Here is a 25,433-nt window from a genome sequence, read left to right on the forward strand (position 1 = left end):
GCTCGCATGGGCTCTCGCTACAATATAAAAATATATATTAAATATAGTGTTTGTTCATTGTGTTCTATAAAAGTGTTATTTTGCAAGGGTTTGAGGTTTTTTTAAAAAACCAAAACAAAACCCACCACAGATAGTTTAAGACATGCTGGCATTTTATGGAATTCTCCAGGCAGGATGGGAAAGGGGCATTTGTGTGTGTGTGTGTGTGTGTGAGAGAGAGAGAGAGAGAGAGGAAGGGAGAGACACCGAGTGGTCAGACACAGGGGAAAGGGGTGAAACTGCTCCTTTTCAGCAATAACAACCCTATTGTGTTGGGAAATTACACGTTGCGTAGTCTCCATGATAAACAAAAACATGTGCTTCCATTTTGGTCTAAATGAAAACGAACATTTTCCCTTTCCCGAGCCAGCTTTGCTGCCCAGCCAGGTGGCTCGGAGCCAACGCTAATGAAGGGCTGTGATGCCAGGGTCAACCCGCGGGAGACCCCTCTGCTGTCACAGTGCGAGAGCCAACTGTTTTAGGAGCACGGCCTGCAAGCCCCCTGCCCCTCCCTCGCCCTTTATCTCACACCCAGTTTCATGGAAGCCTCGCTCAGAGACAGACCCTGAGCCTCCGGTTGGCACGGTTCAGTGAGACCCTCACGGCTGCAGGAAGCCACTGCACAGAGCACAGCCCTGGAGAGACAGGAGCCTCTGTTCCGTAGACAAACTCTCTTTTCCTTTAGAAACTGCTAGCTCAAGGCCTGCGCATCAAACTTTAGTTTTAATGTATTTCTGCCACGGAAGTGACAGCCATGGGGTTTTCCTTCCTGCCAAAGGCTACAAAGGCAGAGTGAGTCGTTCACATACACGATTAGAGGGCCCTTGAGGAAACTGAGTCACGTGAGAAAATGCCAGGGGTGACGGATGGGGGGCAGGACTGCAGGTGACCTTGGCGACCAGACAGAAGTGCTCAGAGGTGGGAACCCAGACCCGGTGGGGCCTTCGCTGTCTCTGCCCCGCCCCTCACACCGTTCCATGAGCCCGGGGTGCAGCCTGGAGAAATGCATCCAAATGAACACAAGCAGGAAACTCCCCTTGGTCTGGACCAGGAAGGCACCAGGCAAGGAAAAGAGAGCTTGAAATTTGTCCAGTTTGTCATTTTTTTTTTTTATTTCAGATTAATCCATCCTCTTTGATTTGTAAGCCATCAATAGAATTTCCTTTTCCTCTCTCAGCGTCTTTCTTGATTTACCTTTAGGGACACCAGCTGGTCACTTGCGGAGCACCTGCTGTGTCCCAGGTGTCCGGTAGAAAGGAGTTCCCTCCCGGTGGCTGCCCGGCTGGCCCCCCACGGGTTCACCCGCCTGCCCAGCGAGGGACCACGGTGTGGTTCCCTCGTGTCTCTCGTCTCTCAGGAAGGCCTCCCCGGGACTCTGCTGGAGGCACCTGCCAGCGCGCGGCATGGTGCCCGGGCCTCGGTGTTCGTGCCCTTGGGAGCAAGGCGCCCGCCTCTGACCCTGCCCGACGCCGACCGCGGCACTCGCTGTCCCCCACGTTCTCGGGGACAACACGACGCAGTGCCAACCAGCCTGCATCTCCCGCGCCAAAGGCAGATGCACCGCGGCGGGCGGTAACGTGCTCCCTAACACAGGCTCCATAAAATCGACGGGCCCCTCAGGAGGAAAACGGCTATACGCTGTCCCGACACGTCCTCTCCCGACGGATTACGTTTGCGTTACAGATGCAACTTCTGTTTTGATTGTATTTTATTCCAAAACAAAGGCAGCCCTCTTGTCCCAGAGGGGACACCCCTTCCCCTGCCCCGGAGCCTCCCGCGCTCCCTGCTCACGCTCGTTCAGGCAGGCACGTCCTCACGCACGCGTGCGCACACTCACGCGAGCACTCCCGTGTGAACACGCACACGGGCTCGTGTGCACGCACGTGTACTTTTTTAAATGCGGGCACGTGTGCAGGCAGGACAGCTGGAAGCCCTGGCTCTCAGGTGAGCACAAGCACGATCCTCAGAGTGGGATTTGTGCTGCTTCCCGACGAAGAGGCCCCCAGGAGGAAACCGCTGTACCTGCCTCCCTCGTGTCACTTTTAAAGGGTGGCAGGTCAGAGGCCAGCGCGGTGGCCTCCATCAGGAGCGAATCAAGCCAGGATGGGACAGAAGGACGCACATGAGGGCGGCTGGCGTGCGGTGGGAAGGGCATCAGCGATTTCACATTTCAGAAGGACCACAGCGACACCTGCGCGTGCACTCATTTGCATAGAGGAAACGTCCCGTCCTTGAACCAACATAGAGGGAAGGGACCCAAGGCCACGGGAGTGGCTACTTCTCTGCCTCCTGCAGTTCCCTCTGTGTGGCTTGAAGGAGGCGCTGAAGCTTCCAGAACACGTCAGGGGTGGCTCCCGGGGCACTGCCGGAGGTGCCCCGAGGGTCTGCGCATTCCTGGACCGCGTCCCGCAATTGTAGCTGAAGCGGGACGGAGACGGCAGAGGTCCTGAGACTGGAGGAGAACCAGTGGCGGAATATCTTGTCACAGACGACCTGAGGGGCAGGGGACAGAGTGGTTAGTGCAGGCTGCGAACCAACCACGGAGGCTCCGCAGGCCCAAACAGACCGTGGCTCCTCCCATACAACCCCACCTGCCGAGGGAGGCGTCTTCCCACACAGATGGTCTGATTCTAAAAGTGCCTTCCCTTCTGGAACTTGAACCACTGGGCACCGGGAACAAGGTCCCACTCCCAGCCTCAACGCAGACGGGGGAGGGTCCCTGTCATCGAGTACACTTCCGAAGACAAAGGGGAGCAGAAAGTCCTGGGCGGCCAGTGCTGCATAAGGAGCATCCCCTCGGCTGTGTGGCCGCATCGCTGAGGTTGGGCTTTCTCGTGCATATTTGGTCACCATAACAAGCGACGACCCTCGGGTTGTCCCGAGGGTCCAGTGACATGTGGGGAGAAGTAGTCAGCAAACGTGATAGACTCACGGAGAAAAGGCTGTACTAGAAGGGACTTTGAATCATTTTACTTCGGAAGCAGAAATGAAAATCAAGCCACCATCCCGTAGGGTATGAAATTCACTGATGCCAGAGATCTCCTCCAACCTTCCACATACATATGCTCCTGTTTCTAGAGCTTTCACAGGCTCCTCCTGCTGGGAGGGCTCCACCGAGAGGGGCGGGATTAATGTGCTTTATCTTTCTATATCACACTGTTTGGGACTCATTGAGCAGAGGCCTCAGTGTTGTAGTTCTGCTTTTCACAGAAGACACGGAACTTTAACTTCTGAGGAACCTTTTTTTTTTAATTTTTCTTTTTTTTTTTATTGTTTCTTTATTTTATTTATCTTGAGAGAGCATGCAGGGAAGGGGCAGAGAGAGAGGGAGAGAGAGAATCCCAAGTAGGCTCTGTGCTGTCAGCACAGAGCCCCACATGGGGCTTGAACCCATAAACCGTGAGATCATGACCTGAGTCTAAATTGGACACTTAACCAACTGAGCCACCCAGGTGCCCCAGGAATATTTTTAAAAGCAAATCACCTTATTTCTGTTTTAAATTGAGAATACGTGTGCAAAAATGTTAAATGTTCCCAAGGACAGACCGGTGTGCCTCCTGCTGATTGTCCAATGTTCTGTTCCCAGCTCCGCGAGGGGACCCCTTCCTTCTAGAGAGAGTATGCACTCACAAGCTGATACATGTTTTTCCTTTCTGTTCTACTTTGCACGAATGGCAATATATTACACACCCTCTTCCACACCTTCCACTCCCATCTAACAGAATACCAGGCAGAGCCTTGTAAGGATTTCCTGTTCACTTTAATGGCTGCACCTCAAATGTGTAGATAGATCATAAATTATTTAACTAGTTTCCTACTGATGGAAATGAGATTGTTTACTAATTTTTGCTATTAGAACAAAGTTGCAGTAAATATCTTGCCTGTATGTCATTTTCATTTTGTACCTATGACTGAATTTCTAGAAATGGAATTTCTGGGCCAAAAGATATGTGTGTTTTTTGTTTTGGTAGATATTGCCAAATTGACCCTGTGGAAAGTTGTGCTGAGATACACTCTCATGGCAATGTGTGATGAGAACGCTGGGCTCCCGCTCCCCAACACGTGTGCTGTCTTTCATTTTTGCCAACTGGTGGGTGAAAATGGTGTAATTTGCGTTGTTCCTAGCAGTCAGGGTGATGATGTGACATTGTACTTCCTTTCCAGTGAATGGCCTAGTTGATAACCTTTGTTCACACTTCCATCACATTGTTGACCTTTTCCATATTAATTTGCAGACACTCTTTATACACTGAAGTGAGGATATTATCCCCTTGCTTTGGTTGGCTTCCTAGAGAGCAGACTGTGAGACGGAGATCTGCAGGCAGGGATTTACTGAGACGCGGTCCACGGACCTGCGGGAGGAGGAAAACTGTTCCTTACTGAGGCCGGGACTGGGCTTTGCATACGGCCCCTCTCCCACGGACCGATCCCTGGATGCTACCCCCGGCATGTGGAGGGGCCATGGCAAAGACTCTGCTGGGCAAGCACATTCCCGGGGGACGCTCCCTGAGCCTCGGCAGCAGCCGGCGGACGAGGAACCCTCCGTCCTCTATGCTCCTGGTCTGTACGAGCAATTGCAAATATTTGCCTGTATTTTGGGGGATTTTGTTTTATTTCGTTTTTGCTATACGGATTTTTTAAAGATAGTTAAATTTCTCCTTCCTGTGGCCTTCTGAGCTCAGAAAGACCTTCTTTACTCTCAGATAATATTTTAAATTCTCCCAGTTTTACTCTGGCACACTTAGGATTGTATTTTTTATGAGTAAGTACATGAGCCTCTGGAATGGAGTTTGGTGAGGAGTGAAGTAGGAGTTAATGTGGTCCTTTGTTACGCCCCATCACCCAGCTAACCGACACCATTCGCTGCATAACCCAGCTTTCCTTTCGCCGGCCTGAGGGCGACCTTTGCCACTTATGAAACACCCGTGTGTCATTACGTCTATCTCTGAAATTTTAAAAAATTCTATTCTTTTGCTCTGTGCATCAGGGCAGGGATAATTTTTTGAGTAAAACTTCAAGTTAGAAAAGTAATACGTTAGGAGGAAATGGGGAGCTGAATAATGGGCTCTGCTGGCCGCCCTGTCCATCAGACCCCCAAGGGTCGTTCGGCCAACAGCCCCATGGGACAGACAAGACAAATAACCACCCCAACTCCTGATGTCCCTGTCCCTACTGAGCACATCAAGCCCAGGTGGCGTGGAAGAGGGGACCTGGGCCATATGAATGGGGTGCCACGGCGACAGCCAGAGAGGACAATGTCCCCCAGCCCACGCGGTGGCGGCTGCTTACCTGCAGGTTGCTGTTGACTCTTTCTGCTCCACACTTATGGGCTCGCAGATCACACTTTGAAAAACAGTCAAAGAAATTGCAGTCCTCATCCCCCGTGCAATTCTGCTCAAGAATTTCCCTCATTTTGGGTTCAAAAAAGGCCATGTCCACGTCGATGGCCACCACCTGTAACCAAGCAGCACATGGCCATCACAAAGACTCCCGGGGCCCAGCACATGGTTGTCACAAGGACTCTTGGGGCCCAGAGCATGGCTATTATAAGGACTCTTGGGGCCCAGAGCATGGCCATCAAAAGGACTCTTGGCCCAGCACATGGTTGTCACAAGGACTCTTGGGGCCCAGAGCATGGCTATTATAAGGACTCTTGGGGCCCAGAGCATGGCCATCAAAAGGACTCTTGGGGCCCAGTTCATGGCCATCAAAAGGACTCTTGGGGCCCAGTTCATGGCCATCAAAAGGACTCTTGGGGCCCAGTTCATGGCCATCACAAGGACTCTTGGGGCCCAGCACATGGTTGTCACAAGGACTCTTGGGGCCCAGAGCGTGGCCATCAAAAGGACTCCTGGGGCTGTCACGAGGATGCCAGGGGCCCAGCACATGGCCATCATAAGTACTCTTGGGGCCCCCAGCTCATGGCCATCATGAGGACCCCCTGGGGGGCCAATGCAGAGGGAGCCAGTGTGCCTCTGCTCTCTGAGGTGCAGGCTCCTACAGATTGCAGGATCGCAGAACGCTGCCTGCCAGAAAGCGGGGCCCCGGCCAGGCTGGGGGCCGCATGCTTCACTCACACAAGGGCCCGGCATAGACCACATCGCAAGGCTTTCCCTGCCAAAAGGACATTTGCCATCACTCGTGAAAGCCTAGGATCCGGAACTCTGACTACAAGTATCGCTTTTCAACTTGAAACATTTTTTCGGCTGTAAAAGTAGAATCTTTGCAATTTCTTACAAATAAATGAATTCCCCCTCCATTGCTTTATCACTTTGGTCTCTGACCTTCAAGGCTCAGAATTATGAAAGCCATGAATACAGATAATTTATCCTTATGAATAGAAGCTACAGAAGAAAACTGCCTTCAAGGGGCAGGTCCGTGGGGGTGCCGGTGAATGTGGAGGGCAGGACGTAGGTTGTCTATTTATGGCATATGTGTGACCTATGCCAACTGGTTTCCTCCTGACTGGCTGGATAGAAACGTGGCTGGGAAAGGCAGTGTGAAAGCTCCTGAATTAGGTTTGATGCCCGTGGACCCTCGTCCAACAGCATCAAATACAAAACGCCACTGTCAGCCCGAGAACAGGGTGGGGCTCCTGGAATTTCAGATTTATCTTCCTGGCTTCAAACCAAATAGGCTTCAAAACCAGAAAAAGAAATAACATCTACATGATGCGGATTTTCCTCCACAACCTGAATGTATTAAAAAAAAAAAAAAAAAAAGCTGATCTCAAACTTGATAAAACCTGGAGTCTGCCCAAATCACGCAGTTCATAGCTTCAAGGTGTTAACAAAGAGCTTTTGGAAGATTTGATGAGTTCGATGGAGTCTGTGACATTTCACAAGCCTTCACAGGTCACCCTCCAAATACCAGCCCTTCCTCCGGCCTTTGGTAGCATCTCAAAAGACGCGTTGGTTGGGGTTCGTGTCCTCCTCAACTTGGTGGTGTTGGGAGCTATGCTCCCCAGTTTGGGTTTTTGGTTTTTCCCTCTGGAGTGATGCCAAGAGGGAGTAAACTTTCTTGGGGATGATTCAGTAAAACAGAAGAGGAAAAATACACTCTTTCAAAATATATGGAGAATAATGAAAATAAAAAATACAGAACTGTTCCCTACTCAAGAGCTTTGCCTAATTACTAATTCAGGCACAGCAAGCAGAAATTATAATTTTAATCAATTTTTCCTGTCTCGTTATTTCACTGTGTACCCTAGTTAATACACGAAAATGTATATTAGGCGGTGCTCACATACCCATCGTCTCGGTAATTTATTATAGGGACTACATGGTCTCTCTTCTTTCCATACTTTCTGACATTCTCCCCGGCTTCCCCTGGGCCCCTACCTGCGATTTCAGCTCTTTACAACTTCTCTCTCCCATCTCTGATTGCTCCCTTCTGACCTCCCAGGGAGAGCCAGATTTGGTTTTCAGTGCATAATGGAGAATGGATTATAGCTATTGTGAGCATAACTGTACACACCTACAATAAGAACAGCAACCAAGCCAACAGAGAAACCTGAGTAAGTTTTCTTAACCAGAATCGAGAGAATCATAACATTCTTCCCGCACGGAATTACTTCACTTGCGTCTCATCAAACTTTCTCCGGGCATCAGGCTAGAAAGGGTTGGGGATTATTTCATTCTCCACTGAAAAGTGTGGCTCTGGGGCAGGAAACGTATCTGTTCGAAAGGAGCATTTGCGGGCAGTGGTTCGGGGGGCACAGAGCGATGGTGTTTCCCAGCTGTTCCTTGGCAACCACTGGATAAATTCTCAGGATCTGTAAGTGGGGGGCCCAGAGAAAGTGAGTGACTGTATGTGCTGGTCGCCACATCCCACCTCCAGAGGGTCAGACCCAGCAGGTCTTGGCAGGGGGAGGCAGAGAATTCGCATTTCTAACAAGTTCCCTGGTGATGCTGATACTGCTGGGTTTCATTAAAGTTGTAAAATCACAGGTAAAGTTAACTTCTTGAGACTCAGCATGTAAGGAGGTGAATAATGCCAGGGTTAGGCAAACAGGACCCTCTGTCCTTCTTTCCCCTTCTCCCCTGAGCAAGAACTCAGGCAGAGGTAAGGGCCTGTGCACCCCAGCACAGTCCACAGGGCACAGCCTGGGTTTGAAAGTGTCGCCGTTATCTCATCAAACAAATATCTCCCGCCTGTTGTGCACAAGATACTGGAAGGCACAACCCTGATGCAGTGCGCAAGCCAGCAACATGCCATGCTTCCCTTTCCCCCGGGGAAGACCCGTCAGCCCTGCCTCCTTCCTACGGCCTTTTCTGGGAACCTAGCCCAGACAGGCTCTCAGTTCCCTCGACTGTTACTGCCCCTGTTGAGTTCCACTCACCGACACTCCATGACACTCACTGGATGAATAAACGGGTGTCAGATAACTGCCAAAGCCAGGGGTTGTGAGTGGACACCCCACACCTCTTTCCCAGGGCCTTGGGGTGTCTGCGTTCCCAGGATTTCTCTGAGAAAGAGAACGGTGGTCCTACAAGTCTAGCACATAAACCTTCTGCTCACGAACTGGGGAAGCCTCGGCTGGGATTTCAACTCCAAAAATACCCTGGCAGAGTCCTGGGCTGTCCCTCCCCCTCACAACCACGTCTAGAGGTCTCATGGAGCCCAGGGTATTGCAGACGGACCCTCCAGGAACCTCCCAGAGCCTCCTGGAACCTCTCAGCTCCTTCCCTTCCACACTTTGAGCCACTCCCAGCTCATCAGTCCCTCTGGGGCAGTCAGGGACAGGGCATTAGGACAAAGCGTTTGGGCAAGTTCCCACAATGCTGTTCGCAGTGACAAAGGCTTGGTTGGGAAAGGGGTTTACACAGGTGGCAAATTTAGTTTTGTAGGTTTCAGGCTGTCGTAGGAAGGCACTCTCATGTCACCTGCCACGGAAGCCCTTGGCCGGCAGTAAGAGTACCCTCTTTGCGTCCCTTTCTGTTTTTCACCAGGATGCAGAGCACCGTTCCGCCATGAGCCGGCACGCTCAGCGGCCAGCTCTCTGGTGTGGCTCCCGCGAAGTCGGCCTGGCCGTTCGCTCACCAGCACTGGCAGCGGACAAGCTAACTGACCGCAGCTTGTGGAGGAGGGGGCCCGGGACACGGCCCCCTCCCCAGCGCCCATCCCACACCACACCTACTTCTTCGGAAGTGGTCCCAGCGCTTGCCCGGGCACGGGGCAAGGACGCATCAATCCGACACGCGGGTGTAGCCTAGTTGGGGGGAAGCGGGAGGGGATTATCTTCTCGTGAAACACCGAGTCCCTCCTGCCATTGCTTCTCCAGCACCTTTAATTCCATGAACGCCTGCATTGCCCAGAGCGGGAAACGGACTTCACCTGCTGCTACAGAGCAGCACAGAGCCAGATGCTTCCCCCCGGCAGGATTTTCCCTCGTAGGAGCTGCCAAAACTCCACTTGTCCCTCTAGAAGCCCTGCCCGTGGAAGGGAGACTAGCTAGGACCTCTCCAGGAAGAAAGGACCAGAAAACGTCTCCCGTTATCTCAGAGCATGGACAGGCAGAAAGCAGCAGCCCCAACTGGCTGTTGTACCAAAGCTCCCAAAAGCCACCTTTCCTTGTCATCCTCGGTGGCTCCTGCTCTCCTGAAGACTGTTTTCTGACTCAACGAGAGCTCGCTTTCAAATTAGTCTACAATGTGGCGAAGCTGCTTTGGAGAAGCCAGAACAGCCATTAGGAAGGACGCACCTTCCCCTGCCGGGCCCTCCGCCCCCTACCAGGCGCCTTTCCTTCTAGTTCCCGTTCCTGGAGGACGGGGGTGCAAGGTGCACGCGTTGTTAAAATTCTCTCATTAACACCCCAAAAGGAGGTGGCGTGGCAGGTCCGGGTTGTCCAGGCTAGAAGGTTCCAGAAGCTTCCAGGGGTCCCCCGTGACTTCCGAAACCTCTCCTAGATTCTCGGTCCTCCACATGGCACACACACCCTCCCCGAGCCACTCACCGTGAAGTCACTCCTGATGGCAAAGTTTTCGGGCTTGATGTCGCAGAGGTGGAGGCGGTGGGAGAAGTCGTCGTCGAAATGGCTCACCATGTCCAGGAAGCTGAGCGCCATGTCGCTGATGGCCTTGGCCTGGCCCCGGCCGCCCCGGGGGGCGCCTGCGGCCCCGTCCAGGGGGAAGAGGGCCCTGTGGCGGGGGCTGCCCGCGGCCAGGTACTCCACCGCGTAGAAGTGGCCACAGGAGCCCAGCACGGGCGGGGCGTGCCGGCTCAGGTCCTGCAGCAGGCTGAACAGGACGAACTCCTCCTGCTGGACCAGGGACCACAGGGTGGCCAGCTGGCCCAGCCAGCGACGGCCGCGCCTCCGGGGCCACAGCGGCCCCAGGCTGCCGTTGGGCAGCTCCAGGCCCAGGGCGTTCCTGACCTCACCGGCCACCACCAGCAGCAGCTCGGCCTCCGGGAAGTCCTGGCCGCCGTCCTCGGCCGCGTCGTCCGGCAGGCTGAGCGGCTGGAAGCTGGAGAAGGCCTCCTCCTTGGACTTGAGGATGACGGGCCGGCCGCGCCAGTCGGCCTGCAGCACCTTCTTGCCTCTCTCGTAGTACAGACAGCGCTGGTAGCTCAGTGTCCCCGCCACGCACAGGTCCTCGCAGAGGTCCCCCACCAGCACGCCGCCCCGGTACTCCTGGCACTGGAAGGAAGGGGACAGTCGGTCACGGGGCGGGCAGGGGGAGCAACGAGACCCGGCCCTGCGCTCGGGGCGCTTCCAGTCAGCTGTTGAGAGAAACCTGTCAGGTGTGAGCCACGCGGGCTATTTGGGTCCCTGAGCTAAGGAAGCGAGGGAGTTAAAGGAGCCGCTCGTATTTGTCACGTGATTCGAGCAGGCCCAGGCCTCGAGAGTCAGCACAGCGGAGGCGAGAAGCAGGCCTCCCCCATCCAGCCCTGCGATGCTGGGAAAAGCCTTTCGCCTGCTGGCTCTCGCTTCCCTGAACTGCCCCGGACTCTGGCCACACATCTGGGCTGCCCCGGGGAACTCTGACCTCCTCTGCCATCAGAGAATGGCAGAGTCAGAGCCCAGAAGGTGGGTCCCCAGCGAGCCTCACCTGGTACCCAGGGCCGGCCACAGGAAGGACCTCTCCTGCAGGCGTGTTCCCTCAGCCTGCTGTTTGTGACACCAAGGAGGGTGGCCTACAGGGCCAGCAGCTCTGGAAGGATTACAGTGGTGAGGAGGAGAACCCACCACAGGAAGCGGGAGTTAGAAGGGGCCTCGTGGACGATGGTGTCAGCACAACTGGAGAGGACAGGCACCGGGGACACAGGAGCTGCTTGGGATACATTCTAGAAGTGTCGGGTGTGTTTGGCTCCTGGCGGTGGTGAGGGAGGTCCAGGAGCCCTCAGATGGGCGTTTCTCCTAAACTCGAGCAGCTCTTAGGATGGGTTCCACACGAGGGGACCCGGTGACCCCACCACCACATTACAAACATCCCTCAGAAGACGGTCCCGTGGGCCCTGGCCGGTGGTCCCGCTGGGACGAGGTAGAAGGGGGAGGACAGAGCTGGTGCGGAACAGAGTAAAATGAAGGACCGTTTCTCGGCTCCCTTCTTTGTTTTATCTTTCAGGAAACCTACAGCCCTAGACACTTTATTAGGAGCCGAGCCTACGTTCTAACTCCACCTGCTCTCCCCCACCCCCTCCAGATGCATCCTCCCTCCACGTGGGCACACGCGGGCCTCACCTTCTGCTGCACCTTAAGCAAGGGGGCCACCCAGTCCTCATCAGGTGATGAGACAAGGGCAGGACCACCACGTCGTCGTCTTCACTCTGTCTCGTGCACGACCAGGTGCCCAGAGTGACAAGCTGGAGCTCAGCACGGTGCGGCTCAGCCACGCCCGGCTGTGCCACGGCATCCCTGGCGGCTGCCCCACCGCCCTGAGCCTCGTCTCCCCTCCCTGCAGCTCACCGGTCTGCCTCCCTTGCTCAGTTTTCGGGCAGGCTGTGAGAAAAGTGTGTGGAAACCATTCATTCATTCAAGTGCAAGACATCACGAGATGCCCTTGAACGGTGGCCGGGTACCTAATTCCAAGCCCTTCAGAGGCTGTGGTCGTCCACGCTCTTGGCTTTGTACTGTAAGTGGCTCAAAGTCAATGTACTTCCCATGCCTGGATGTGTGAACAATTCCAAAATGCAAAAAACCCTGAAAAGACAACCTTTTCGTGACTCTCTGAGCCTCACGTGGAATCAAAACCCAACTGAATAGTGTGGGAGGCTGTTAGTCTGCAGGTCTTTGACTTGGTGAGAATTTGCATAGATTGTGCTGCAGAATTATTTTGTTTGATTACTGGTTCTGCTTCATATCCAAAATATAAGGTATATGCCCCATATTATCTTTTCAATGCCCCCAAAAGCGTGCATTTGAAAACATATGCCTGGCCCCAAAGTGTGAGAAAAAGGATTGGGGACCTTCATAAATACTCTAGTTTAATTGTTCAAAGCATGCATTACCAAAATGCTTATTAAAAAGAAATATTCCAGGGTGCCTGGGTGGCTCAAGTCGACTAAATGTCCAACTTTGGCTCAGGTCATGATCTCATGGTTTGTGAGTTCGAGCCACATGTTGGGCTCTATGCTGACAGCTCAGAGCCTGGAGCCTGCTTCGGATTCTGTGTCTTCCTCTCTCTGTGCCCCTCCCCTGCTTGCTCTCTCTCTCTCTCTCTCTTACTCTCAAAAATAAATAAAACATTTTTAAAAATTAAAAAAAAAAAAGAAACATTCTGAGATGCTTAGTGGCTCAGTTGGTTAAGCGTCTGACTTCGCCCCAGGTCATGATCTCGTGGCCCGTGAGTTTGAGCCCCGCATTGGGCTCTGCGCTGACAGCTCACAGCCTGGAACCTGCTTCAGATTCTGTATCTCCCTTTCTCTCTGCCCCTCCTCCACTCACACTCTGCCTCTCTCACTCTCTCAAAAATAAATAAACATTAAAAAAATTAAAAGAAAAAAAAGAAATATTCCCAGTTCTTAAAAGAAGTAAGTGGATTTTCGGGACCGTTTCAGGAAGTACCAGGACAAGAGCTTGGAAGACCCAGGCCACGCCATGTGACTTGACCCTGGGAGTCTCCTGGGAGCCCTTTCTGCCTTTGTGGCCTTTCCATCTCCGTGTATCATGCTGGGCAGTGGATGTGTCACACTTGCCAAATGCTAGGATTCAAGCAACGGAGTCCTGTGCCGGTCGTGAATCTGACCCCGGAGCCTGGGGATGCCCTCCTGTTGCTGGGGCAGCCTTTTTGTCTTTGGAAAACAGACACCTGTAATGAAGCTGCGTTAACAAACACCCGCACCACTGTTTCAAGCACACTCCATGCTGCAGTCACCTTTAACGTATTTAACGTGAACACAATGTTGGCAAAATGCCATCCTTCTAATTCCAAGGCTTGGGGTCAAGAACTGAGCGTTGAAAGCATCAGGACCCTCTGAGTCACTCACTGTCTGCTTAGAATTGCTTCCATATCACCCCTGGTAAGAAAGCTGACTCAGGCTCCCCTGGGACCTTTCAGGCTCCTCGTGGAGGAGAGGTGGGGATGAAAGGGTTAAGTGGTCTAGCCGACCAGGAGCAGAAAGGTTATGAAGGATGGAAATACCGTGGGGCATTCATCTGACTTGTAGTTTTTCTCCTACTCTCTCTGGAATTTACAGAGTTTCACATTTCTTCAGTAAACCTGATCAGAAAATAAAAACTTTTTTTGATTTCCTTATAAAGCCCTCAAATTCCTCTTTAAGTATGATTTCCAAAGTTATTTGATTAAATTCCAGAATGCTTTTAGAGTGTTGTCACATTTGTAACTTGATCAAAAGTGCTTTTGTATGAAGTACAGAACAGACAAAGAGCAGGTGACGGCACCTGTCTGGTGGGAGGAGGGGAGTCCTGGGCTGATAGAAGGGAGGAGATGGACAGAGTCCATTGGACGGTGAGTGGGGAGTGCGGAGGGCGTCAGCTACGATGGCCCGGGGCTTTACTTTCATCCAGAACTGCTCCTGGCCAGGAGAGACACCTGTGGGCCAAGAAGACCCCTCCAATCCTCTGAGGCTGTCAACGGCCACGGGCAAGGGCTTGCTGCTTCAGCCACCCCCAGCCAGCTCCAAATGAACCATGCCGCTCTCTCTCCCAACTTAACCCAGCCGACCGTGAGCTGAGCCACTACCCACCACAGGCACCAGGCTCAGGAGTTCCCAGAACAGCGGTGGCTGCCTTCCAAACTCATAAAGGACAGCAGAGTATGACCTGTGCAGGATAGGTGCACAGCCAGGCTTGGCTCCGGGCGGACTGGGTTTGTCTCCCAGCTCGGCGCCCCCAGCAGCTGTGGCTAGTTTCCAGGTCTGTAGCATGGGGTGCTAATACGGTGTCACAGGAGACCTGTGAAGGTCAGCCAAGGTCACAGGTGCAGAGGACCTGGTCATCTCAGTGATGACCCCCCTCTCCAGCCCTGGCCATTAGACGGCCGGAGGTGGGGGAGGCTTCTTCTTGGAGAGAGGCTCCTGAGTTCAGTGTTGAAAGCCAAACGGCAGGTGCGCCTAGCAGACGAGGAGACAGAGGGCAGCTCCTTTTCCGGGAACAGCCTGTGCAAAGAGCCGGAGTTGCAAAGTGGCCTGGTATGTTCAGAGAACCAGATCCGGGTCAGCAGCGTGGGAGGCAAAGTTAGTGCCAGCAGCTGTGTGTGATCGAGGGGGCTGGCCTATGAAAAAATGCCGGGTCTCTGCCAGACAAAACTGCTTCTGGCCCCCAAGTGCCAGATCAACCTTCCCAGGGAGACAGCCCCCCTGCCCCTGGGGGTCCTCACCTCTGTCCTCTGCCCCCAGCTCTCCATCCACCACACTCGCCTGCGATATCCTCTCCCCCACCGGCTCCCCACCACACAGTGTCGTCTACAAAACTACCCTGCACAGATGAAATCGAGTTCAACTCAAATGAAAGTCTCTACGGCGTTGCCCCTACAAATCCGGACGGCGATTCCAAACAGGAGTCGCAAGACGTTTTGAACAACGGAATAATCATCGAATTGGGGGTAGAGCCCATCCGTTTTGGAGGGGAACATTACTATGGGCTGTTTTCTGAAGCTTAACACGTTGGGGCGTCAGTGTGCCTCCTGCGCGGCTGGCAGCTTGCGGGGAGGCAGTGTCGGCCATCGCAAAGGCCGGGAAGTGGAACGGGGTGCCCCGAATCCCAGGGGGGCCTGCCAGCTGCCGTAGGTGAGGCCTCAGATCTGTGCCCTAACTTCTGGTGCCCCCGTCACCCAGCTCGTCCTAGGAGAGAATTTGCTTTACAACAGGGTACACACAGCGTGGTTAGTCAGAGCCACTCTTTGTCAGCACCCTGTCTGAGGATGTACGTTTGCCACTTCCGTTCCCACTCCCTTATACACAGTGTGAAATTCATCCACTGTGGCTGTGCTGGTTCCAGTGATGGACTGGTCTGCAGCATCTTTTTGCATGTCTGAGCCTCCTAAACACAGAGAAAGAACTAATCTCCTATTTGAAAAACAACGAATTTAGCGGGGCGCCTGGGGGGCTCAGTCGGTTGAGCTTCCAACTCTTGGCTTACGCTCAGGTCGTGAAATCAGGGTTCAGGGGTTTGAACACCATGTCGGGCTCTTGGCTGACAGTGTGGAGCCTGCTTGGGATTCTCCCTCTCCTCTCTGTCTCTCTCTCTGCCCCTCCCCTGCTCTCTCTCTCTCTTTCTCTCAAAAATAAAGCAGCACTTAAAAAAAATAAACAAAAAATAAAAAACAGTGAACTTAAGTACAAACTACAAGTTTACAAGCTAATTAAAAATTGTCATCATGTTAGAGACAATAGTGAAATTACTTTATGTGCCGCATGTCTTACTGAAGTAGCTATTTTTGAGCTCAAAAAAGCAGTTTATTCACTTCAACTCAATTTTTAAAATCACTTTTCTCTGCATATGAAGGGGTGTTGCCAGCGTGGAGACAGGTACAACCCTGTGCCCAAATGAGTGCACGTATAAAATCCACAGGTATCATATTGAAAAAAAAATTAATAAACTCTCCTTGTAGTTGACTGGCATTTTGTGATTATCTGAGCTCACAGTGGGTTGGCATTTCTAGCCTACATGCGTGCAAACACACACTGCCAGAATTCTCAGGTCTGGTAGGAAGCGTCTCAGAGGCTGTCGGTTAGGATCTCTCCAGCGTGTATCATGGTTCTCAGGCAAAAACAAAACCTGTCCACTCTAGTCTGGGAAACTGCTGACGGGGTCCCGGAGGTCATGCCTGAGGGCTGGGTTTTCTTTTGTGTATCTGTTCTTGTTTTCGAGGAGCATTAAGTCTCTATGTGGTTAGCAACATATCCCACTATAGAATTCTTCACCTGAGCAGTTATCTGTGCATTGCAAAATCTCAGAACACTGAGCCAGTTCACCCTCCAGCCCTTCTTGGCCCCTGGAAATGCCTTGGAAGATACATATCACAAACATGGCCAAAGCACTCAGAAAAATAGAGTCCTTCCTTCCTGTAAAATCTTTCCGGATGCTGTAGTCCCACTGGGGTCATGGGGTTTCTACCACAGCAAAGAAAGGTAAGCCTGCCCTATGAAGAAGCAATCTGTACTGGAGGCAACTAAATTCATCACTGGGGAAGCCACCTCTTGTGCTGGAGTTTCCACTACCAAAGTGCACAGGGTTACACACGGGCTCTATGACGCAGTGCGCCATCAGGATGCTCTACCTCTGTGGGGCGCCGTTTCCCATCTCTGAAATGAGGACAGTAAAAGCCCATACCCCCCAGGGGTTGTGGAGGGAGACAGAATGAAATAATACAGGGAAAACTACTTTGCACAGGGCCTTCCCGGAGTCAGCCCAGCGGGCACCTGCAACATCTCTCTGCGGCCGTGTGAAGCGCTCTGCAAGCAGAATGGGGGAGCCGGGGTTGTAAATAATCAGACACAGCATAAGGCTCGCCAGCCTGGGGTGGCCCCTGTCACAGCTCGCCGGAAAAGAAGGGCTCTAGAAACCTCACGGAGAAGTGGAAGGGGGCTTACGGATGTCTTGATTATGAGATGTGCTGGAAAGCCACGGCGCAGAGGAGCGCAGCAGTCCGACTCAAAAAATGCAAAGCTAGGAGACGGAGGGCTCGACTCCTTGGAGAAATGCCAGCTGGCTCTTCCAGCCCTCCCCTCGTCCAGGGCCATGGAGCGCACTGGGCTCCCTCGGCAGGCGGGGTACCTCTCGGGGGGTGCCAGCAGGCCCGACTCCCAGCCACTGGAGCTCTGCACCTTTGTCTACAGACTCCCCCGCAGGCCGGCAATGGCACCTGTCATGCCGGAGGCCTGGGACACCAGCAGGCACTCACCATCTCTGCCAGGGCGGGAGGGGGCTCCCTGTGGCTCCCCCTGAGCTTGGTATTCAGAGGGAAAGCTAATGAGGGCCTGGAGAGCAGTCAGAAAAATAACAGCCCGTTTTCTTATGAAGGACAAAAGCCAGGCAGGATGCATTGAAAGTGCCTGGGAGCCGGGGGACAGAGGGCCGATTCAGCTGGAGTCCTGGGAGGCCACAGTGGCGGCCTCTGCCCGGCAGCCAGGGCCCAGCGGAGTCTGCGGTGTGGACCCGCCGTGCTGTTCCAACCCTGCTCTAGTTCAGAGTGTCCTGGGGAGCTGGGAACCAGCGTGCTGAGGGGGGCTGACATCCAGAATGGAGAAGGTAGAAGGCGAGGAGGCAGGGGGAGAGGCAGAGAAGGCCAAGCCCCGAACGCGTGTAAGAAATAATGGCCTTGAGTAGGGCGGCCAGGTGACGCGCCCCAAAAACTCAGTTCATTGAGACAGGGTCAGACGAACTTCAGGGAGACAGACAGAGGCGGCGTTTCGATTCGTTCCTTTGGCCACAGGCGGGATTGAGAGGCTTCGGGAGCAGAATCCATCATTCCAGCTTCGTGTTGACTCAAAGTGAGCCCAGATGGCTGCCATTGGAGATACAGCGGTAGAGCCTCTAACCAGAATCGGTTTTCATTTATGGGCTGGAATGCTGGGAAAGTTATGATTAGCTCAATTACATTAGGCCATATAATTTCCATTAGTCCTTTTCCCACTTAACCAAAGACAACTACATGAAAATAGCATTTTTATTTTAATGTAAAAGATTACTGTATTATTTTTGTAAACAGCTATTCCATCCTGGCTACACTATTTTTGCTCATTAAAAGTAGCCAGGCGCCCTAAAAACAGCGGCGGGGCGGGGGGGGGGGGGGGGGGGGGCGGCGGGAAGCCTTTATAAGTGAAAGGAGTTTTTACATAGGTCACTGAGAAACTCAATGAGTTGTTACCAAGTTACAGAAAACTTGATAGAACTTCAGTGTCAGGGTCCATACATGCCTGGTAATGGATGGATGACTGATAGACAGGATGCAGAGAATCCATGGTGAGGGTCTTACTTGCATTATTATGAGTTCATGATGACACATGTCAGACTCCCATCAGGGAATACGATTTCTGTTCATTTGTATGTTTCACTCACTTCTTTAATTTTTCCCATCTCACTTAAGAATTTTTTAAACCTTTAGGCTCTGAAGTTTTGAAAACCTACACTCTCAAAACAGCCACTCATATGTCAGCAATCGGTCTGTAAACTTCCCATGCGTTTTTTTTTTTTTTTCTTCCCCTTCGGGATTTCTTAGAAAATAATTTTTCACAGCAAATGCTTCTACGGTCACTGTTTTAGGAAGCGGACAACCGCTTAAAAAACCAACGGAACAGTAGTTGCCAGTGTCTTGGCCTTTTTGGCTTTCCTTGCGGGGATTCCTACCTTTCCTCAAGTCGCCCAATGCGCATAATCTTCCCGACCAGACCGAGACTGAGCAGCACCCAACGTTCGGACTCAGCGAAAAGAGCATCTGGGACCCAGTGCGCCGGGCAGCCTGCAAGCCGACGCTGTGTCTCTGACCGCCCGGCCCGCCTAGGACCCCTCAGGCCCACCCCTCTTAGAGGAGACTGCGGTCTCGACCCCCGGGACCCCGGTCTGCCGGGGTCCCCTGGCCTGAGCGCGCTCCGCCGGGGGTCCCACAAGCCGCGCAGGGGAGAGCCGCGGCTTTGGGGCGCAGGGAGACAGGGGCCCTACGAGCCGCCTGCACTGCGCTCGGAAGGGACCCCCAGGTTGGAATCCCAGAACAGCCTCTGCGCGAGGCAAGCAGACCCGAGAGGCAGAGGCGTGGTCCCCGCCGCCGATCCCCGCCGGCGAGCCCCGCCGCCGAGCCCCGCCGCCGGCCCGCGCCCTCGCCAGCGCCCCGAGCCCGGCCGCACCACAGCGGACGCGGGCGGCGAGGCGCGGCCGGAGACTCAGAGCCGACCTGCAAACTTTCCGAGCGCGGGCTCGGGGGCGGCAGGGCAGCAGCTGGGCAGGAAGACTCTCGGGACAAAGGACCAATTTTGGCGACAAGGGAGAGACACCTCCGCGCGCCCGCAGAAGACTCCGGAGCGGAGAGACCGGGTTGTCCGCATGCATCGGGCACTCCCTCCACCCCCCCCCCCCCCGCCACACACACACACACGCCGTGGGTGCCGCGGCCGCGCCCGGCTCCCGGGGCCCCCCGGACGGCGTCCCGCCCCGTGCCCCCGGGGAGCGCGGCGCGGGCTCGGTGCGGCGGCGGGACCTACCAGCGCGGCCAGGATGCGCCGGCTCTTCTCGTCGGTGCAGCGCTCGGAGAGGGCGCCCGGGCGCGCGCGGAGCAGCAGCGCGGCCGCCAGCACCCAGCCCGCGGTCCACGCAGCGCAGGCCAGCAGCGCGCCCCGCCCGCACCGCCCGCGCCGCCCGCGCCGCCCCGGCCCGCTCCGCGCCATGACCCGCCGCCCGCGCCCCGCGCTCTCCCCGCGGCTCCGCCGCTCGGCCCGGCTCGGCGGGGGAGGGGGCGCGGCGGAGAGGCAGCGCGAGGGGAGGGGGAGGCCCGGCGGCCCGGCCCGGCCCGGCCCGGGGGTGGCGGCGGGGGGTGGAGTGTCCGCCGGCCCCCGCCTGCGCGCCACCCGCGCGCCGGGCGAAGGGGGCGTCCGCTCGCCGCTCCCGGGGTCTGCGCGCTGCGCGCCCTGCTCCGCCCGCCACACCCTGCCACCTTGTCCACTTTTTTTTTTTTTTTTGCACCTTTTCCCCAAGAAGACCAGTTCCCCTGTGAAACAGAATCCGCAGAACCCGCGTGGATTCAAACTCACCACCGCCCCCCACCCCCCCACACCGGGTCAGGCTCCTAGTTCCTCCGTTAACACACCTTTAATTCAGACAAGATCTCCCCTCTTCTTCTCGGGGTGGCTGCCCGGTGCCCCGCACCTTATCTTTCTACAGACACCCCCCCCCCCCCCCGCCATGGTCCCTGGTTGCTCTTGGCTGCAGCTCTGTCCCCCCACCCCAACCCCGCATTTACCACTCGGCTACATTCCTCTCTCCCCTGAATCTGCCCCAACTTGGGTTTCCTACGTTGCCTCCCGGGGTGAGCCCCCGTCGGGGGCCTGGGACCTTCGGGACGTCTTGGCGACCCCCGCCCGCGCGCCTTTCCCAAGGAGCCAACTGTATCCCACCGCTGTGGCCCAGGATGCCAAAACACGCCCGAGTGTGCTTTCCAGGGATAAAGAGCGCCACACTCTTTAAACGCTTACCCCTTGGCTAGGAGACAGTGTTCCCTAAATGCGTCTAAATCCGTGTTTATGTATGTTTGTAACATCATCTGGGGAGCACGCTTCCACATTCAAACCCCAGTCGTTATATCAAATAGGGGGCGCCCTGGCCAACAGAGCTGCCTCGGGTTCTTGCCAGCCCTCTCCACCCCTCCCTGCGCTGCCGCTCCTCCTTCCCTAAAAGCCTTGCTCCCCCAAGAAGAAAGGCCCAGGTGGGTGTCCCAGGAGGTGACCTGTCACAGCTGACGGCCTCCGAAGGCTGCCGGCCCCAGAAATGCCTGGCTCTTGCATTCAACTTTAAAAAGTTTGTTCCCCGGTGTCCTGGGCCAGCCCAGCACAGATCACTCTCCTGCCTGCTCTGTGCCTCAATGTCCATTCCTGAGTGTAGGAAAAACAGGAACTACTCCAGCCCTGGTAGAGCCCGCTCTGATTATCCCTGGGGAACTGGCTTCTTAACCTTGCCTATTCTGCCACTCACCCATTTAACCTTCATGGCTCCGCGGTAGGAGTCTCTAGAAATTGTGAAACATCAAATTAACAAATACCACCAAAGGAGCACTTTAGGTACAGGGTAAATATTCCTTAATGCAGCAGATGCTGGGATCTGGGAAGCCATTGCTCCCCAGCAGTGCTGGGGTTCCTTCTGTATGGCCAGTACCCCCATTTCTGTCCTACTCCCCAGGGCACACCCAAACAGAAGAAATGCTGTGAATGTTCTGCTAAACTGGCCATATCAGAATTTGGTTGTCTCATTTCGAAATAGTTGTGGAGCCCAGAAGACATCCCAGAATATTGCCTCAAAATCCTGACTTGATGGTGTAAAGCTGATTCCTTTTCCCAAGAATTTGAGAGCCGGGGCTGGAATAGGAAGAAGAAATGAGGTAAAGACACGTGAACACTTACCCTTTACAACGTATAAATAAAAATCACAGACAGGAAGCAGAACTTGCAAATAGGATCTGCAAGGCAGCTTCTACTTCTCTGTAAGTTTTTAAAAATGTCAGTCACACTTCTTTTGGCATTTTATAAAGAAAAAAAAAAACACAGGAACAAAATTATAACCCCACAATAAAGAGATCCTTCACGTATTCAGCATTGTTTTAACACGAAAATTACAGTACTCTCTAGACCAAAATAAAATCCTCAGAATGCAGGACCTATGCGGGCTGCTATCCTGCTGGGCAGTTTGCACACGGCACAAAGCCAAGGGAGAGGTGGATGGGACTGAAGTCCACCAGAGCTCAGCTCACCAAACCCTTTCCCTAGGGGGCCCCATGGAGGGGGTTTTTTTGAATCACCTGTCCAAAGGGGGCTTTTTTGGGTAGTCACATGAAGGTCACTTACAGGCCAGCTGTGCCCTTGAGACTGAAGGTATTCCCCCTAGAGCTGCAAACAAACAAACAAACAAACAAACAGGTAATGGCAGTAACAACAGAATGTGAAGCTTTGGCTTTATGAACAAAGAAAAACAAGTTGGGTCTCATCTCCCGGGAGCCCTGCCTGCTACACATTGGTGCTCTGAAATCGTGCTTCGTGATTCAGGATGACCGACAGCCTTCGGGGGCGGGGGAGGGGGTGGCCGGGGGTCTGCAGGTCAGGAGTAGGGCAACAGGCAGAGCTGGGGAGTGGCTTGGCCCAGTGCCTGCTTCCCATCAGGTTGATTTGAATAGGCTTTGACTGCTTAGGAAAATGGTGTGAAACCCAAGAACTCCTTCCCCCTGCTCCCTTAGCCAAACTATGAAAACGAGTCCTCATATTAGAAACGGCCAGGCACAGAGACTCCCCCAATACTGCTGCAGTCATGCATAAATCCTCAAGGCAGTTTTCCTCTGTCTTGAAGGAGATGGATATTTTGCTCTGCATACCACCCAGGCGAAAGTCCGCAAGCAGATGGAAGGCCCCCGTGTTCCCGAGTCCAGGACCCGTGTCCTGTGCCCAGACCTCCAGGACCCTCCACAACAGAGTGGAGGAAACACACTATGTGATCAGGGTTTTCTTGCTTTATCAAGCACTTAGACTGGCCTGTATTTATTCATTTATTTCTTCCATCAGACTAGAGGCTACTTGAGGCTAAGCACTGTCTTATTTTATTTTGTAATCCCAGCACCTGATTATTGTTATTATTATTATTGCACCTGCAATCTGGTACCTGATGTAAAGAGGTATCTGCTGAAGAAATGAGTGGAATAGGCAATTCTAGCATTTCCCCTGAAAGGGTAGAAAACGTTGAGCACCCTGTGGAATTTTTCTTGAGAAAGTGCTTTTCACACATAAATATTTCTTTCTGATTTCCTGAGGCTAAATTGAGCAATCCAGACACATCACAGGGTTAGGAATATGTTTGAACATATCCTTTGGGTTCTGAACTCCTCTATTGACAGTTGAACTTGTCACTGAGAAGAGCATGCACGTTTTGCTTTTAGGTCATTGCTAGAAAAAAAGGTAAAGTTCTGTAGTGTTCTGACTCTGATTATACTAGATAAATAGGTTTATGAGTGCATGATTCTGCTTCTTTCCACATACATTGAGCTTATGAAAATATCTTTCTTCCTAAAAGGGCTTGGGTAACAACAGCTATGCCTGTTTTTGTATAGTTCTTGATACATTCACAGGCATTAGCTCGTGTGATTCTCTGAGCGACCCGGCAGGGTGGACTGAGTGAATGCCACTATTTAAGATCTCACAGAAGAGGGCATGACCTGTTTTATAGGATCTGTTAGTGGCAGTGGCTGTGCTAGAGGCCCACACACCTGCTTCTGGGTGTGACCTTCTAATTCCTGTTTCGATGCTGGCATAGCACACTCCAGAAGTGAGAGTGCAAAAGGGTCTATACCTGTCACGATCATTTGTTGAAGTATCTGCCACAGGCCAAGAACATTTCGAACGTTTGTTGTCTTCACCAGTCATTTGCAGAAGTTATCGTCGGAACAGGATTTTAACTCATGCTTTCCTCCGATCTGTCTCTGTTTCCCATCCCAGCAGTGGCGGCCATATTGGCCTGACAGTGAAATACACAGAAGAGGAGGCCACCTTTCAGAAGGGGCTGTGTTTCTGGTCACTTGTTATGGGGTTATGGGGTGAGGGAGGGTAGGCCTGAAGAAACTAAGAGATAGTCCAACTTCCCACCCCGCTCAAAAAACATCTCTCCTCAAACACATTCCACACTTCAGAAAGTAAACTATACCATCGTTTGGATTTTACTATGTCCAAGTACTTACCTTGCTTTTGTCTGAAGTGAGATCAGCCCTACTTCTTTTTTTTTTTTAAGTTTATTTATTTATTTTGAGAGAGTGAGGGGGGAGGGGCAGAGAAAGAGAGAGAGAGAGAGAGAGAGAGAGAGAGAGAGAGAGAGAGAATCCCAAGCAGGCTCCACACTGTCAGTGCAGAGCCAGATGTGGGGCGCGAACTCACAAACCGTGAGATGATGACCTGAGCCGAAATCAAGAGTCTGATGCTTAACCGACTGAGCCACCCGGGTATCCTGAGATCAGCCATACTTCTAAAATACGAGTTTTGTTTGGAGAGGAAGGAGATGTGATTCTGGGTCTGGGCCAGCCTGGGTGGGAGACCGGGGGTAGGTCTCTCTGGGAATCCTTTACAACCAGAGGCCAGAGTTCTGGGATGTGAACAGACGGAGGTTAGGGCGGTAAAAGAAAGTATGGCTTCTTTTGCAGTCTTGCCAAGAGTCCTCGGATCATCTAGTTTATAAACTCAATAACCGTTTTACCCTGACTTAGGAGAGTTAAGCGTCCTTGAAGGATCTGGGCAAAGCTGAAGCATCAGGATGTCCCTTACAATACACTTTAGAACAATAAGTTGGAAAGGATCATGGGGATTGGTTAGTAAACCTCCATCACGCATACATGGAAAAGGTATCATGTCAGCAGAAACTGGGACGGGGAGTCTATGTTGACACAAGAGGTATCACAGGAGAAGGTGTCATTTTTCCCCTCCCTTGTCATCACACACCCCATGTTTCCTTGGGGAATCATGCCTTCTCCCACTCAGTCTCTGGAGTTGGTCTCCACCAATGGGGATGGGCTTGAGACAAAGCCTGCTAAGGAAAGCAGCACCTTCCCCAACAAGAGGGGTGAAGTCCCAAGGGGCCACTGAGAGCCAAGGGGACCCTGTTATTGTTGGATCGGTGCAGAAGAGAGAGCTTCTTTCCCCTGAGGTGGCCAGGGTCTGCAGATGCAGGCACCAGGGACCACCACAGGGAGAATCTGCTGGAGAATAAGGCAGCCTCCGGGAAGGATTCCTGAGGACTTCATCTGAGCCCCTGACTTTTCAGTTACCCAGTGCATAAATTCCCTTTGTGACTCAACCAGCTTGGGTTGTGTTTCTGTCATTTACAATGGAAAGAGTCTTGACCAGTACAGACACTCATGATATGTTACTGAGTGAAGAAGCAGATTTTAAAACATTTTGTCCCATGTGAAGCTGTTTTTCTAAACGCATACCATATATTTTTGCATGTACATAAAAATGTATGGAAAGAGACATCGAATTGTTTACACCATTACCTCCAGATGGAGGAAGGACAGGTGATTTTTTAAAAATTTTTATTGTCAAGTTTTTAACTTGATTTAAGATAACCATGTATTATTTGTGTAGTAAAAAAAAATTACTGTTTAAAGAGATGAATTACTTGAGGAGAAGCAAACATCAGAGCTCTGGAATCCATACCTTCTGGTCTCATCAGCTGCTGTAATGCTGGGTGTCTGAGAGATACAGCCCTGGGCCACCCTGAATCACTTTCTAAGTGCTATTTCTTCATCTTCTGTGGTTGC

General features: G+C 53.0%; 1 protein-coding gene across 1 annotated transcript; it reads right to left on the bottom strand.

The window, feature by feature from the left end:
- Positions 1–1,729: 1,729 nt before the first annotated feature.
- DIPK1C (divergent protein kinase domain 1C) lies at positions 1,730–20,078 on the bottom strand. The gene is made up of 4 exons (XM_078435132.2): positions 19,639–20,078; positions 9,995–10,678; positions 5,329–5,493; positions 1,730–2,532 (listed from the first exon to the last, which is right to left on the bottom strand). Exons 1-4 carry the CDS (start codon positions 19,819–19,821, stop codon positions 2,314–2,316), a joined length of 1,251 nt encoding a protein of 416 aa, XP_078291258.1. The 5' UTR covers positions 19,822–20,078; the 3' UTR covers positions 1,730–2,313.
- Positions 20,079–25,433: the final 5,355 nt, after the last annotated feature.

Source organism: Panthera onca, chromosome D3 (genome assembly GCF_046562875.1).
Source record: "Panthera onca isolate mPanOnc1 chromosome D3, mPanOnc1 haplotype 2, whole genome shotgun sequence".
NCBI classification, from domain to species: Eukaryota; Metazoa; Chordata; class Mammalia; order Carnivora; family Felidae; genus Panthera; species Panthera onca.